The sequence below is a fragment of the Pelophylax lessonae genome (genome assembly GCF_965119305.1).
Source record: "Pelophylax lessonae genome assembly, chromosome: 11".
NCBI lineage: Eukaryota > Metazoa > Chordata > Amphibia > Anura > Ranidae > Pelophylax > Pelophylax lessonae.
The window spans coordinates 79,364,832-79,378,119 of NC_138778.1; the positions used below are offsets into that span (position 1 = coordinate 79,364,832).

Below are 13,288 nucleotides of genomic sequence, written 5' to 3' on the forward strand. Positions count from 1 at the left end.
TTTAGGTCATCTGGAGATTCCAATAAGACGTGGTCAGGTAAGTTGAGAACAGGCCCCTCCAGATCTGTGGACAAATCTCCGTCTGCATGAAGGGACACCCTCACCCTTATCTGGGGTGGGGGGACTTCTTTGTTTTCTGTCCAGAACCAGGGACCTCCTTGATTCAGGACAAATGGGCCCATGATCTGCTCCGATCGCGTTACAAGATCGAATTTAGATTCTTCCCATCCAATCTTCACCTATCTTCAGATCGGTTAAGGGATCTACGAGAAGCAATACAAGATCTGCTGTTGCAAAGGGTGATTGTGCCAGTTCCCTCTCGGGAATGCTTTCAAGAGTTTTATTCAAACATGTTTACTGTTCCCAGGAAAGAAGGTAAAGTGCTTCCAATTCTGGACCTCAAAGCTCTGAATCGCTTTATGCGGGTACAGAGGTTTCAAAAGGAGTCCATTCGTACGGTAGTGGCGTTCCTACACCAAGGGGACTTTTAGGCCTCTATTGATCTCGAGGACGCATATCTGTGGCGTTACCCTATGGTCTCACCTCCACCCCCAGGGTCTTCACCAACATGTTGACTCCGGTATTGCCATTACTGTGACAGTGGGGGATTGCGGTACTAGGGTACCTGGACGATCTCCTCTTAAGAGCAGACTCCCACTAAGTTCTGGTGGGCGATCTGTCAATCACTGTACAGACTCTGCAAGAGTTCGGTTGGACCATCAATTTCAGAGAATCTGCTCTGGGCCAGCCTCTGCAAGGGTGTTTCTTCCTCCAGAAAAGCTGCAAAAGTTGCAGGGGACGATTCGGTTGCTGTTATTCAGCACTCTGTCCTCATTGTGGACTTGCATGCAAGCTCTAGGCCTGATGGTGTCTACCTTCGGGCGGTTCCGTTTGCTCAATTCCACACGAGACCTCTGCAAAGGAGGAGGAGGAATTTGGGTTTTTAGAGCACTGGGCTCACTTTTCATTGGGGTGCAACCTATATGCTAAAGATGGTTTGCACCTAAATGGAAGGGGGTCTGTTGTCCTGGGGGGAGAGGTTTATGGGAAGGCTGGAGGAGTTTTTAAACTAGGATTGAGGGGGGAGGGTGAATTAGATTATAATGGGGCAGACAGGTCAGACAGGGGTCAGCCCCTATTGGTGGGTGGAATGGGGAAAGATGGGGGGAGAGTTATGGCAGAGGATAAGAAGGTTCCCATGTTACAAGCAACCATTGGAAATTGTACTATTTGTACCAAAATTAAAAACATGCAAAATAAGTGTGCAAAATGGGACAATGATTTAAAGTGTTTGTTCACCAATGCAATATGTCTGCCAAGCAAAATAGGTGAGTTGGAAGCTCTGGTGCACAAGAAGAACTATGACTTAATTAGTATTGCTGAATCTTAGCTTCATTCTTCACATGACTGGGCTATTAAGATTCCTGGCTATGCACTCTTTCGAAAAGACAGGGTAAAACGGAGGGGTGGTGGTGTTTGTCTCTGTGTGAGAAGTGATCTCAAAGTGAGTGTTAAAGATGACCTAGTTCAGCCCTCAAATTTTCCACTCGCCTGCTCGGATTTTGGGTGGAAAATTATGTAGAGCGAGCTCCGGTCTGGGGAAGAGGGGAGAGGAAAGCCGGCCGAAGGATTGGATAATGTCAGTCCCGCCTCCTAACCCTGCTTCTTTGATAGACAGATCACGTCCCGGTTGGCCAGGTGTTCTGTCTATCAAAGAAGCCGGGCTAGGAGGCGGGACTGTGTATGTCGGCGAGCGCCCAGCAATTACAATTTAAGCTGTTACAGAGGGATGATCCGCCGCTCTGGCATTATGCGGCCAGCAGTACTGATGGAGGGGGTAAGCCGATCATCTCATGTTAAGGTCAAAGCCAGTACAAGGGGTGGGTGGGAGGGATGGGCGGCTGCAGCAGGGGAAGAACATTGCGGCTCAAGAATGACACTGGATGTCAGATCGGGACTATACAGAGTTTGTTACCCCCTCTCCTCCCAGCAAACAATGTGAAAATTCTGTATAGTCCCGATCCTACATCCAGTGTCATCCCTGAGCCGCAATCTTCTTCCCCTTCTGCAGCCGCATCTCTCCCGCCAGCTGTCCATGCAAAGCTTTAGGAATTGTCTTCTCCCAGGCTCCTCCTCCACTCTGACATATGAAGAGGAGAAGGAGCTTCAGAAGAGGAGGATCACAGAGGGATGTGCCGCGCTGTATCTGAGGTCTGCATGCTGGAGGAAAGGGAGAACTGCACTGGGGGCACAAATCTTATCCTGTCACCTCCCAAATTCCCATCTCCGCACAATCCCCCCCCCTCCTAGCACAATCCCCCCCCCATCTCAGCACAACCCCCCCCTCCTAGCACAACCCCCCATCTCAGCACAGCCCCCCCTCCCATATTGATCCCACCTAGAAGTAATTATCTTCTCCCCACCCCTCCTACTACAAATTCTCTTATTCCGCCCCCCCCCCCCACAAGGAAAATCCCCCAAAAAGTATTTGTACTAGGAGGGGTGGGGAGAAGATGATTACTTCTAGGTGGGATTGATATGGGTGGGGGGGTGACAATATAAGATTTCTTCTAGCAGGGGAATTGGGGGGGGGAGGGTGCTAGGAGGAGTGATTCATGCTGGGGGGGGTGAGGATTTGTGCCAAGAGTGGGGATCGTCCTTGAAGAGATTATTGGGATGGGGTGGGGGGATGGATTTGTGCTGGAACAGGAAGTCTTGGGGCTGTTAAAAAGGGGTATGGGGGGGGGGTTGTGCCAGTAGGAATAATGTTTTTTTTTGTGCTAGGGGGAAAATTTTGATGGGGGGAGGATTTGACGGGTAGGATTTGTTCTAGGAGGTGAAATTTGGAGGGGGGTACTAGGAGGGTGATTTGGGGTGGGGGGGGATTTGTGCCAGGAGGGGGGATTTTTGCTGTGGGGATGGAGGGAAGAGAATTTGTGCCAGGAGGGATATTTGTGCTGTGGGAATGGGGGAGAGGATTTGTGCCAGGAGGGGGGATTTTTGCTGTGGGGATGGAGGGAATAGGATTTGTGCCAGGAGGGGGGATTTTTGCTGGTGGGATGGGGGGGATTTGGGCTAGGAGGGTATTTTGGGGGGTTGTGTTAGAAGAGGTGATGGGGGATCAAATTCTTTGCCAAGTAACTATAGACCTGTTAGTTTAACTTCTATAGTCGGGAAGATATTGGAGAGTTTAAAAAAAAAGACCAGATTGATGAGTTCTTTCTGGAAAAAAATATTTTCAGCAACAGACAGCATGGATTCATGAAAGACAGAAGTTGTCAAACAAAACTGATTTCTTTTTATGAGTAGGTAAGTAAAACCTTGGACAGAGGGGTGGCTGTGGACGTAGTATACTTCGATTTTGCAAAAGCGTTTGACACCGTTTCCCACTCACGGTTAATGTGTAAGGTAAAGTCTGCTGCCTTGGAAAGATCAGTTTGTAATTGGATAGAAAATTGGCTAAAAGATAGAATTCAGAGAGTAGTGGTTAATGATTCTTACTCTGAATGGTCTAAAGTTATCAGTGGTGTACCCCAAGGTTCAGTGTTGGGACCCTTACTTTTTAATATCTTTATAAATTATATAGGGTCTGGGATTAAAAGTAGCATTTCAGTCTTTGCAGATGACACCAAGCTTTGCAGTGGAATAACTTCTTTACAGGATGTCTCCAACTTACAAGCTGACCTAAATGCACTGTTTCATTGGGCAACTATGTGGCAAATGAGGTTTAATGTTGATAAATGTAAAGTTATGCACTTGGGGGCTAAGAATATGCATGCATCATACATACTAGGTGGAGTAGAACTGGGGGAATCCATAGCGGAGAAGGATCTTGGTGTTCTGGTAGATCATAAGCTTAAAAAATAGCATGCAATGCCAAGCTGCTGTTTCCAAAGCAAGCAAAGTCCTTTCTTGTATTAACAGAGGCATGGACTCCAGAGAGAGAGATATCATTTTGCCCCTGTACAAATCATTAGTAAGACCTCATCTGGAATATGCAGTTCAGTTTTGGGCACCAGTTCTTAAAAAGGATATCGGGGAACTGGAGAAAGTGCAGAGAAGGGCAACCAAACTGATAAGAGGCATGGAAGACCTCAGCTATGAGAAAAGATTAGAGGAACTGAATTTATTCTCTCTTGAGAAGAGGAGATTAGGGGGGAAATGATCAACATGTATAAATACATAAGGGGTCCATATAGTGAACTTGGTGTTGAGTTGTTCACTTTAAGTTCAACACAGAGGACAAGGGGGCACTCTTTACGTCTAGAGGAAAACAGATTTTGTCTCCAAATACGGAAAGGTTTCTTCACCGTAAGAGCTGTGAAAATGTGGAATAGACTCCCTCCAGAGATGGTTCTGGCTAGCTCACTAGATTGCTTTAAAAAGGTCTTGATTCTTTCCTAGGTGTACAAAATATAAATGGGTATTAAAATTTTTTTTAGGTAAAGTTGATCCAGGGAATATCCAATTTGCCTCTCGGGGGATCAGGAAGGAATTTTTTTCCCCTGCTGTAGCAAATTGGATCATGCTTTGCTGGGGTTTATTTTCGCCTTCCTCTGGATCAACAACGGGTATAGGATTGTGTATATGGGATTGTATGGTTGAGTTTTCAATACTGTTTTTTGGTTTTTTTTTTTTGGTTGAACCAGATGGACTTGTCTTTTTTCAACCTGACTAACTATATATGTAAAGGGGTATTCTTGTCAATTGGAACAAGAATCCAAAATCTTTCGAACAATCTGATTTGGTTGAGTCAAAACGCAAGTGCTCTTCAGTGGTGGCTCTGTTCCTTGGCCTTGTGTCAGGGCAAGCCCTTCCTTCCATTGTATTCGACCGTGGCATCCACGGATGCCAGCCTGTCCGACTGGGGGGGGGGGGATACTTGGAAAGCTGTGTGTCCAGAGTCCAGACTTCCGATCAATATTCTGGAACTCAGGGCGATAGCTTTGCTTGAGTCACTGGACAAATCGTCTGCAGGGTTGTCCAGCTTGGATTCAATCAGACAATGCCATGGCCGTGGTTTACGTCAATCATCAAGGGGGCACCAAGAGTGTCCTGGTGGCCCAGGAGATGGCCGAGATCTTAATATGGGCATAAAATTTTGTTCCAGCCCTCTCTGCCGTGCATATACCCGGAGTGGAGAAAAAATGTTAAAATCTAATTTCTTCATCAATCTAGGCTAATATGTATTCTGCTACATATTTTTGATTAAAAAATTGCAATAAGCGTATATTGATTTGTTTGCCCCAAAGTTATGGCGTTTACAAATTATGTGATATTTTTATTTATTTGTTTTTTTTACTAGTAATGGCGGTGATCAGTAACTTATAGCAGGCCTGCGATATTGCGGTGGACAGTCGGGACACTGACACTTTTTTGGGGACCAATGACACTAATACAATAATCAATGCTAAAAATATGCACTATATAAGGGGTACAGGGGTCACTGTAGTAATGACACTGACTGAGAAGGGGTTAACTGTGTATCTAACCAGTGTTTTCTCACTGTGTGGGAGGTGCTTTTACCAGGGGAAGGCATTTATCCATGGTCCTGCTTTGCAGGAACACAGGATCAATGCCTTCCCTACTGACAGAGCGACAATCTGCCTTGTTTACAAAGGCAGATTGCCATTCTGGCTCTCTGCCTAATGATCAGTGGGTGTCGGTGGACATTGAGTCTGCAGTACTCGCAGAACAGCCCCCACTGTGTCTAATCACAGTGGAAGCGGGGCGTCGGCGGTGCGCATACGTGCCCCAGACTCTAAAGTGTCATATCACGTACTAAGTACATGATTTGACACAGAGCGGTGTTCTGCTGAAAACTCCAACTTGCCAAGATCTCCAATGCCGTTTTTCTCTGGTTAGTCTACACCAGGAATGATTGGAGATTTCCACCACTTGGTGTTTTCACACAACACCGGCAGCCTATACAGTCTGGTAGATGCTATAATTAGTGCAGATTGTTAGTCTGCCCGCTAGTAACCAGAAACATGGCCGCCCCCAAGGCGGCGACAACTAGCCGGCGGACTAACAATCTGCACTCATTTTAGAATTCTACCAGAGTGTATAAGCTGCCGGTGTTGTGTGAAAACACCAAGTGGTGGAAATATCAAATTATTCCTGGTGTACACTCACCGGAATTAACGTCGTCGGAGATCTCGGCAAGTTGGAGTTTTCGGTAGAACAGCTGCCATCCTATAGCAGTATATGTGCGTTGAACGGTCGTAAAGTTTACAGGCTTAGTTTTGCCTTAAGGTAAATCTGAACTCCAGGTTAAAAACTATTGATGATGACATCACAGTGCAATTGCAAGCTGTTGTACATTTGAATAAGACTTAGGAAAAGGGATTTCACGGTATAGCAGAAGCCTGCCAGAGCAAAGAATTAGAGTATTACACCTTATTCCTCTTACCCTAGACATGACATAAGCATTTAAGCCTTTCAGTACAGGGGACCCTGACTTGAGTGGTATTTTAACACGCTTGAGTACTCATTTCTTTTATCCTAATGTATTTTGGTGATAGGGTTGCTTTAATAAACCGATCACAAACCATGTATAATTAAAAAAATTAGGTGAGAAATGTAAAGGGTTGCGGGCACTGGGAAGACATTAAACTATGTACTGAGATAAAGCATGCTCTGTGCTATGTGTAAACTCCCTGAAAAAAAAACAAAGAAAAACTGAAAGCAGAGTTCTCCAGAACCAAGAAGGGGATCGCACATTCTGGATTTTTATCACATAGTATTATGTCATAGGGATATTGTTATTTATGTAATTTTAACATTTATAATTTATCTTTCTACAGTGGATCCTGGAGCCATCTGGATGTTGCAAGGCTGGCTATTTGTGAATAATCCAACTTTCTGGAGGCCGGTACAGATTAAGGCCCTTCTTCATGGCGCACCAATTGGTAGAATCATAGTCCTAGACTTGTTCGCGGAAACTATTCCTGTTTATCAATACACAGAGTCTTTTTATGGGCAACCGTTCATTTGGTGCATGCTGCATAACTTTGGTGGGAACCATGGTTTATTTGGAAAAGTGGAGAGTATAAATAACGGACCCTTTGATGCATTGTTGTTCACCAACTCTACTATGATAGGAACAGGACTTACCCCTGAAGGCATTGAGCAGAATGACATGATATATGAACTGATGAATGAAATAGGTTGGAGATCCAAGCCTTTCAATCTTACTGAATGGATCTCTGATTATTCTGATAGGCGTTATGGCCAGAAACACCCTTATGCACGGGCTGCATGGCAGTTGCTTCTAGGTAGTGTGTATAACTGTACTCAGGACTGGAAGGATCATAATCACAGTCCATTAGTTAGACGCCCATCTCTAAAAATGAACACAGGTTTTTGCTACAATAAAATTGACCTTTATGCAGCTTGGAAATCAATGCACTATGCAGCTTCTTCCTTGGCAAATAGTAGCACTTTCCTCTATGACTTGGTGGATGTTACCAGGGAAGCTATGCAGCTGCTGGTTACTGAATATTACCAGGAGATTAAGACTGCATATATAAATGAAGATCTAGAAAGAGTTATGACAGTAGGTGGCTTGATGGTGTTTGATCTCCTGCCTGAACTTGATAATCTGCTTTCCAGCCAATCCCAATTTTTGCTTGGTCGATGGTTAGAGTCAGCACAGAAGACAGCCAGCACCAAAGATGAGGCTATTTTGTATGGCATGAACGCTCGTAACCAGATTACATTATGGGGTCCCGCTGGCAATATTTTGGACTATGCCAACAAGCAACTAGGGGGGCTAATTCAAGATTATTATAAAGAGCGCTGGAGTCTCTTTCTGTGGTACCTGATTGAGAGTCTTAATACGGAAATACCCTTCCAGCAAAGCAAGTTTGATGAGGCTGTCTTCACTGTGGAAAAAGGGTTCACCTATAATGGCAAGACCTATAGTTCTACTCCCACTGGAGACACCATTGCAATAGCCAAAAATATTTTCATAAAGTATTTTCCAAAAAAACAATAGATATATCATCCTAGATGATACATTACCGTACTTGCATTCAAAAGGAAAACAGACGTTTTAGGTATATTTTTGGGATTACTGAGTCTTATTTTATTATTTGATACTGTTGCATGATTTAATAAAGTCCCATGCACTGAACTTTGCATTGAGTGGTAAAATATAAAGCATGCATAAAAAGCATACAGATCAAACACCAGACACATTTGTTACAAACAGTTGAACAAACTTTGAATAGTACTGTTTGTCCAAAGATTAGTTTGGTCATGATTTTTTTCACTTAAAGCTAAACTCAGGGTACATAAACGTAATATATATATATATATATATATATATATATATATATATACACAGTGGGTACGGAAAGTATTCAGACCCCCTTACATTTTTCACTCTTTGTTATATTGCAGCCATTTGCTAAAATCATTTAGGTTCATTCTTCTTCCTCATGAATGTACACATAGCACCCCATACTGACAGAAAAACACAGAATTGTTGACATTGTTGCAGATTTATTAAAAAAGAAAAACTGAAATATCACATGGTCCTAAGTATTCAGACCCTTTGCTCAGTATTTAGTAGAAGCCCCCTTTTGATCTAATACAGCCAGGAGTCTTTTTGGGAAAGATGCAACAAGTCTTTCACACCAGGATTTGGGGATCCTCTGCCATTCCTCCTTGCAGATCCTCTCTAGTTCTGTCAGGTTGGATGGTAAACGTTGGTGGACAGCCATTTTTAGGTCTCTCCAGAGATGCTCAATTGGGTTTAAGTCAGGGCTCTGGCTGGGCCATTCAAGAACAGTCACAGAGTTGTTGTGAAGCCACTCCTTCATTATTTTAGCTGTGTGCTTAGGGTCATTGTCTTGTTGGAAGGTAAACCTTCGGCCCAGTCTGAGGTCCAGAGCACTCTGGAGAAGGTTTTTGTCCAGGATATCCCTGTACTTGGCCGCATTCATCTTTCCCTCGATTGAAACCAGTCGTCCTGTCCCTGCAGCTGAAAAACACCCCCACAGCATGATGCTGCCACCACCATGCTTCACTGTTGGGACTGTATTGGACAGGTGATGAGCAGTGCCTGGTTTTCTCCACACATACCGCTTAGAATTAAGGCCAAAAAGTTCTATTTTGGTCTCATCAGACCAGAGAATCTTATTTCTCACCATCTTGGAGTCCTTCAGGTGTTTTTTAGCAAACTCCATGCGGGCTTTCACGTGTCTTACACTGAGGAGAGGCTTCTGTCGGGCCACTCTGCCATAAAGCCCCGACTGGTGGAGGGCTGCAGTGATGGTTGACTTTCTGCAACTTTCTCCCATCTCCTGACTGCATCTCTGGAGCTCAGCCACAGTGATCTTTGGGTTCTTCTTTACCTCTCTCACCAAGGCTCTTCTCCCCCGATAGCTCAGTTTGGCCAGACGGCCAGCTCTAGGAAGGGTTCTGGTCGTCCCAAACGTCTTCCATTTGAGGATTATGGAGGCCACTGTGCTCTTAGGAACCTTAAGTGCAGCAGAAATCTTTTTGTAACCTTGGCCAGATCTGTGCTTTGCTACAATTCTGTCTCTGAGCTCTTCAGGCAGTTCCTTTGACCTCATGATTTTCATTTGCTCTGACATGCATTGTGATCTGGAAGGTCTTATATAGACAGGTGTGTGGCTTTCCTAATCAAGTCCAGTCAGTATAATCAAATACAGCTGGACTCAAATGAAGGTGTAGAACCATCTCAAGGATGATCAGAAGAAATGGAAAGCACCTGAGTTAAATATATGAGTGTCACAGCAAAGGGTCTGAATACTTAGGACCATGTGATATTTCAGTTTTTCTTTTTTAATAAATCTGCAACAATGTCAACAATTCTGTGTTTTTCTGTCAGTATGGGGTGCTATGTGTACATTCATGAGGAAGAAGAATGAACTTAAATGATTTAACAAATGGCTGCAATATAACAAAGCGTGAAAAATTTAAGGGGGTCTGAATACTTTCCGTACCCACTGTATATATATAAATATTCCTTAATAGCCATAAATGTATAATACTACTTTCTCTGTCGCTCATTGACAGACGTAGTCCTCTTTGATTCACATCAATTGGGTTATGCTGCCTCCGCAGGAGTAGGACTAGGCAGAAAGAAAAAACGTTCTGGCTCCACCCTAGGGGCAGTCTCAGAGGGTATATCCTCTTCCTGTCTGCTACAGAGAATCAGTTTTTTTCTGTCTAGTCAGGAGTAAGGACCTAAGTTCCTTGCTGGGATCTCTGGTCCTGGCAAGATTTTTTAGAAAAATTTTTTTCTTTTAGGTAGTTTTTTGTCTCCAGTTTTCCTGTGAGATCTTCAAGCAAATCACGCCGGATCTGGGCGACGGGCTGGATGTTGAGATCCAGTGGTCACCCCGGTTCAGCCTACGAGCGCGTGCAGACCAGAGCTCCGCGCTGGGTCGGCCGCGACATAGTCCCATTGGACGGGGACTGACCCTGCGAGTTAAACGTCTCGCTTGGACGCCAAGAACCAGAGAGTCAAGGCGTCCGTATTGGTCAACAACCCCCCACTTTGGTGGAGAGGGTATTGTGAAGAGAGGGTGCCTGTCGGTTCGGTATGGTGAGTAAATGTTCCCCCTTCCCCCCTTTTGGGATACGGGCCCCTCTGTGTATGGTCGGATCCTTTCTGACATTAAAGTTCCCCCTTGTAGCCTATGACATGTTCACATATCCCCTGTGATAGTGTGATCTGGTTTGGGAGCTGACACTTCAGCAGGCTTGGTTTGGGAGCTAACACTTTAAACAAACCTCGGTTTGGGAGCTGACACTCTAGCAACCTTGGTTTAGGAGCTGACAGTCCAGCAGGCTTGGTTTGGGAGCTGATACTTCAGCAAGTCTGGGGTTCTCTAGCAAGGAAGCAGAGTTCGATTTGCTAAAGTAAACACATAGGAGGTATAGCCTACCTTAGATCGCCATACTCCCGCAGGCCGACAGGCCACCATCAGCTGTTTTCAAAGCATGCAGGCCGCTGTACTGGAGGAGCCACGATAGATCGGCAGTCCGCCGCCATTTTGTTGTAGACCGCATGTCCTGCATTGTCTACACAAGCCGCCCGCAGGTCACGCAGGCCGCCATTTTTTCGTAGCCTATTGTCTCCTGCATGGGGGCGGCCATGTTTGATGTGCCCAGCAAACCTCGAGGAGCAGCTGGGAACGCCGGAAGGCGTACACAGGGGGCGGAGCCACTTCCTTTCACCCGGGAAATCTAGTGCAAGACTTCCAGTCTGCACAAGACAACGCTGACAACAGTTTTAATAAGAAACTTCTTTGCATCTGGTGATGAGCTCTTGGGGTCTCTCTCTTTCTTTCTGGGGGTCCTAAGCAGGTACGCTGAGGGGCGCTATTGCGCTGGTGAATTAAAAGAAGTATTTTTTATTTAAAAAAAAAAAGAGATTTTTTTATTTAAAAAAAAAAAAAAATGTTTTTTTTTCTTTTTTACCGGCAAAGTGTCCTGGATTAACATGGACCCTGCCACATGTATCTCCACCTGATCCCCTCGAAGTGGCTGCAGGCCCCTCCAGTTCCCCACTTAATAGTGAGTCATTGTCAGCAGTTTTGGAAATTTTTTGTCTATCCCGGGTGGAATTGGCTTGTCAGGGACAGGGCGCAAAGAAGCGACCCCCGCCTACCCCTATTTCATCTGAAACTTCAGATTCAGAGTCTGAGCCTATGCCTGCAGTTGCAGGTACCTCATCTGGGGTTGGTGACTCGGGTACTGACTCTTCAGGCAGTGAGGAAGATGTTTCGGCATCTACCATAGCCGAGAGGAAGCGTTAGTAACGCATTAATTGTATATGTTCGGAGGTTACACCATCAAAAGTAGCTGATACTGAGATCCCATTTGGTACTAAGAAACGCAATACAAAAAAACTATCAGCGCAAACCTATTATATGTGATAAAATAACTCAACACCAATTCACTGTGCATAAATCAGGTGTGTGAACTTATAAATCAATAGTGGTGTCCGGCAGCATGCACCAATCGTGTTTCACAAATCACAATAAACTATAAATCATACAAAAATGTAATGCGCCAGAAATATAAAATCAAAAAGTGATGACAATAAATCATATCCAGTTCATAAGGCACATAGCAATGTGTGTGCTTCCAATAAAATGATATAAAGAGTGTCCCGTGTTCAGATGAAGAAAATCCAGTGATGAAAACAACTTGTAATCACCAATATAGTGAATCCCTCCACCAGGTGAATCAGCCTCTCACCTTTCTGAAGGACCCAAACGGGCCAGCAATCACATGTATCATTGATCAGACTTCCAGGAAAGAGCCACACTATATTGCACCTCGAGGGATCCCGGGACATATAGAAAACAGATGAAGAAATCTAGTGCTCTCCGCTTACTAATGAGGGTATGCTTTATTAGAGAAAGGCAGATCAACTCACATTTGTCGGGCACTCAGCTGTGCCTGCTGTATAATCGATGTCAGCGATCTGTTACCAGAGAGAGACTCTGCGTCGGCCACGCACGCTCCGCCCCCCTATACGCGTTACGTCGAGCGTAATGCTCCTTTGACTTCCTCGGTAGGGGTGGCTAGTGCGTGCCAAGCCTCACTTTAAATACATCAACTCTCAGGTGGATTGGCCAGCAGATCTCAGTCCCTCCCCCCGCTCATAGCTCAGTACAGGACACTGGAACCTCCGAACCAGGCATGTTTACGGCGGTGTCACTGGCTCATATCGCTAATGGGGCAATTTTATTGTATGGGCATTGATCAGATTACTATTGCACATTTGCGGAGATCGCGTGGTGGCGCAGACATCTCTCTGGTTTACATTAAAACAGCTAAGACACATAATCACAAAATCTCATACCATAATTATCACATATTAAAAATACATCAATAAGCTAAAATCTGGAATAATAAATGTTGGCTATTAAAATTTATAAAAAAAAAAAAAATAAATAAATAAAATTTTTTTTTTTTTTTTTTTTTTGTCTCAGATAAAAATATATAATGCATGATGGGGTGTTATTTATTACTAATGAAACAATTTAGATTGAAATCCTTATTTAAACCTCTGGGTGCCAACACCTTGGCCTCGTAGACCCAAAAGGATTCCCTTCTACTTAGCTGGCGAATATAGTTGCCTCCTCGCCAGTGTGGTTGGACATGTTCAATTCCCCAGAATTTCAGGGAGTGAGGTTTCTTATCATGAAATATTTTAAAGTGCTTGGATACGTTGTGTGAAACCTCCCCCTTCTTTATGTTAGAGATATGTTCCCCTATCCTCACATTTAGGGCTCTG

At 44.4% G+C, this 13,288-nt stretch overlaps 1 protein-coding gene across 1 annotated transcript in view; it reads left to right on the forward strand.

Annotated features, from left to right (window-relative positions):
• The window catches only part of NAGLU (N-acetyl-alpha-glucosaminidase), a 369,580-nt gene extending 361,493 nt beyond the window's left edge, over positions 1-8,087 (forward strand). The window contains exon 6 of the mRNA XM_082271761.1: positions 6,807-8,087. Within this exon, the coding sequence (XP_082127887.1) occupies positions 6,807-7,999 (1,193 nt within the window). The 3' untranslated portion in view covers positions 8,000-8,087. The remainder of the gene's footprint in view (positions 1-6,806) is intronic.
• Positions 8,088-13,288: the final 5,201 nt, after the last annotated feature.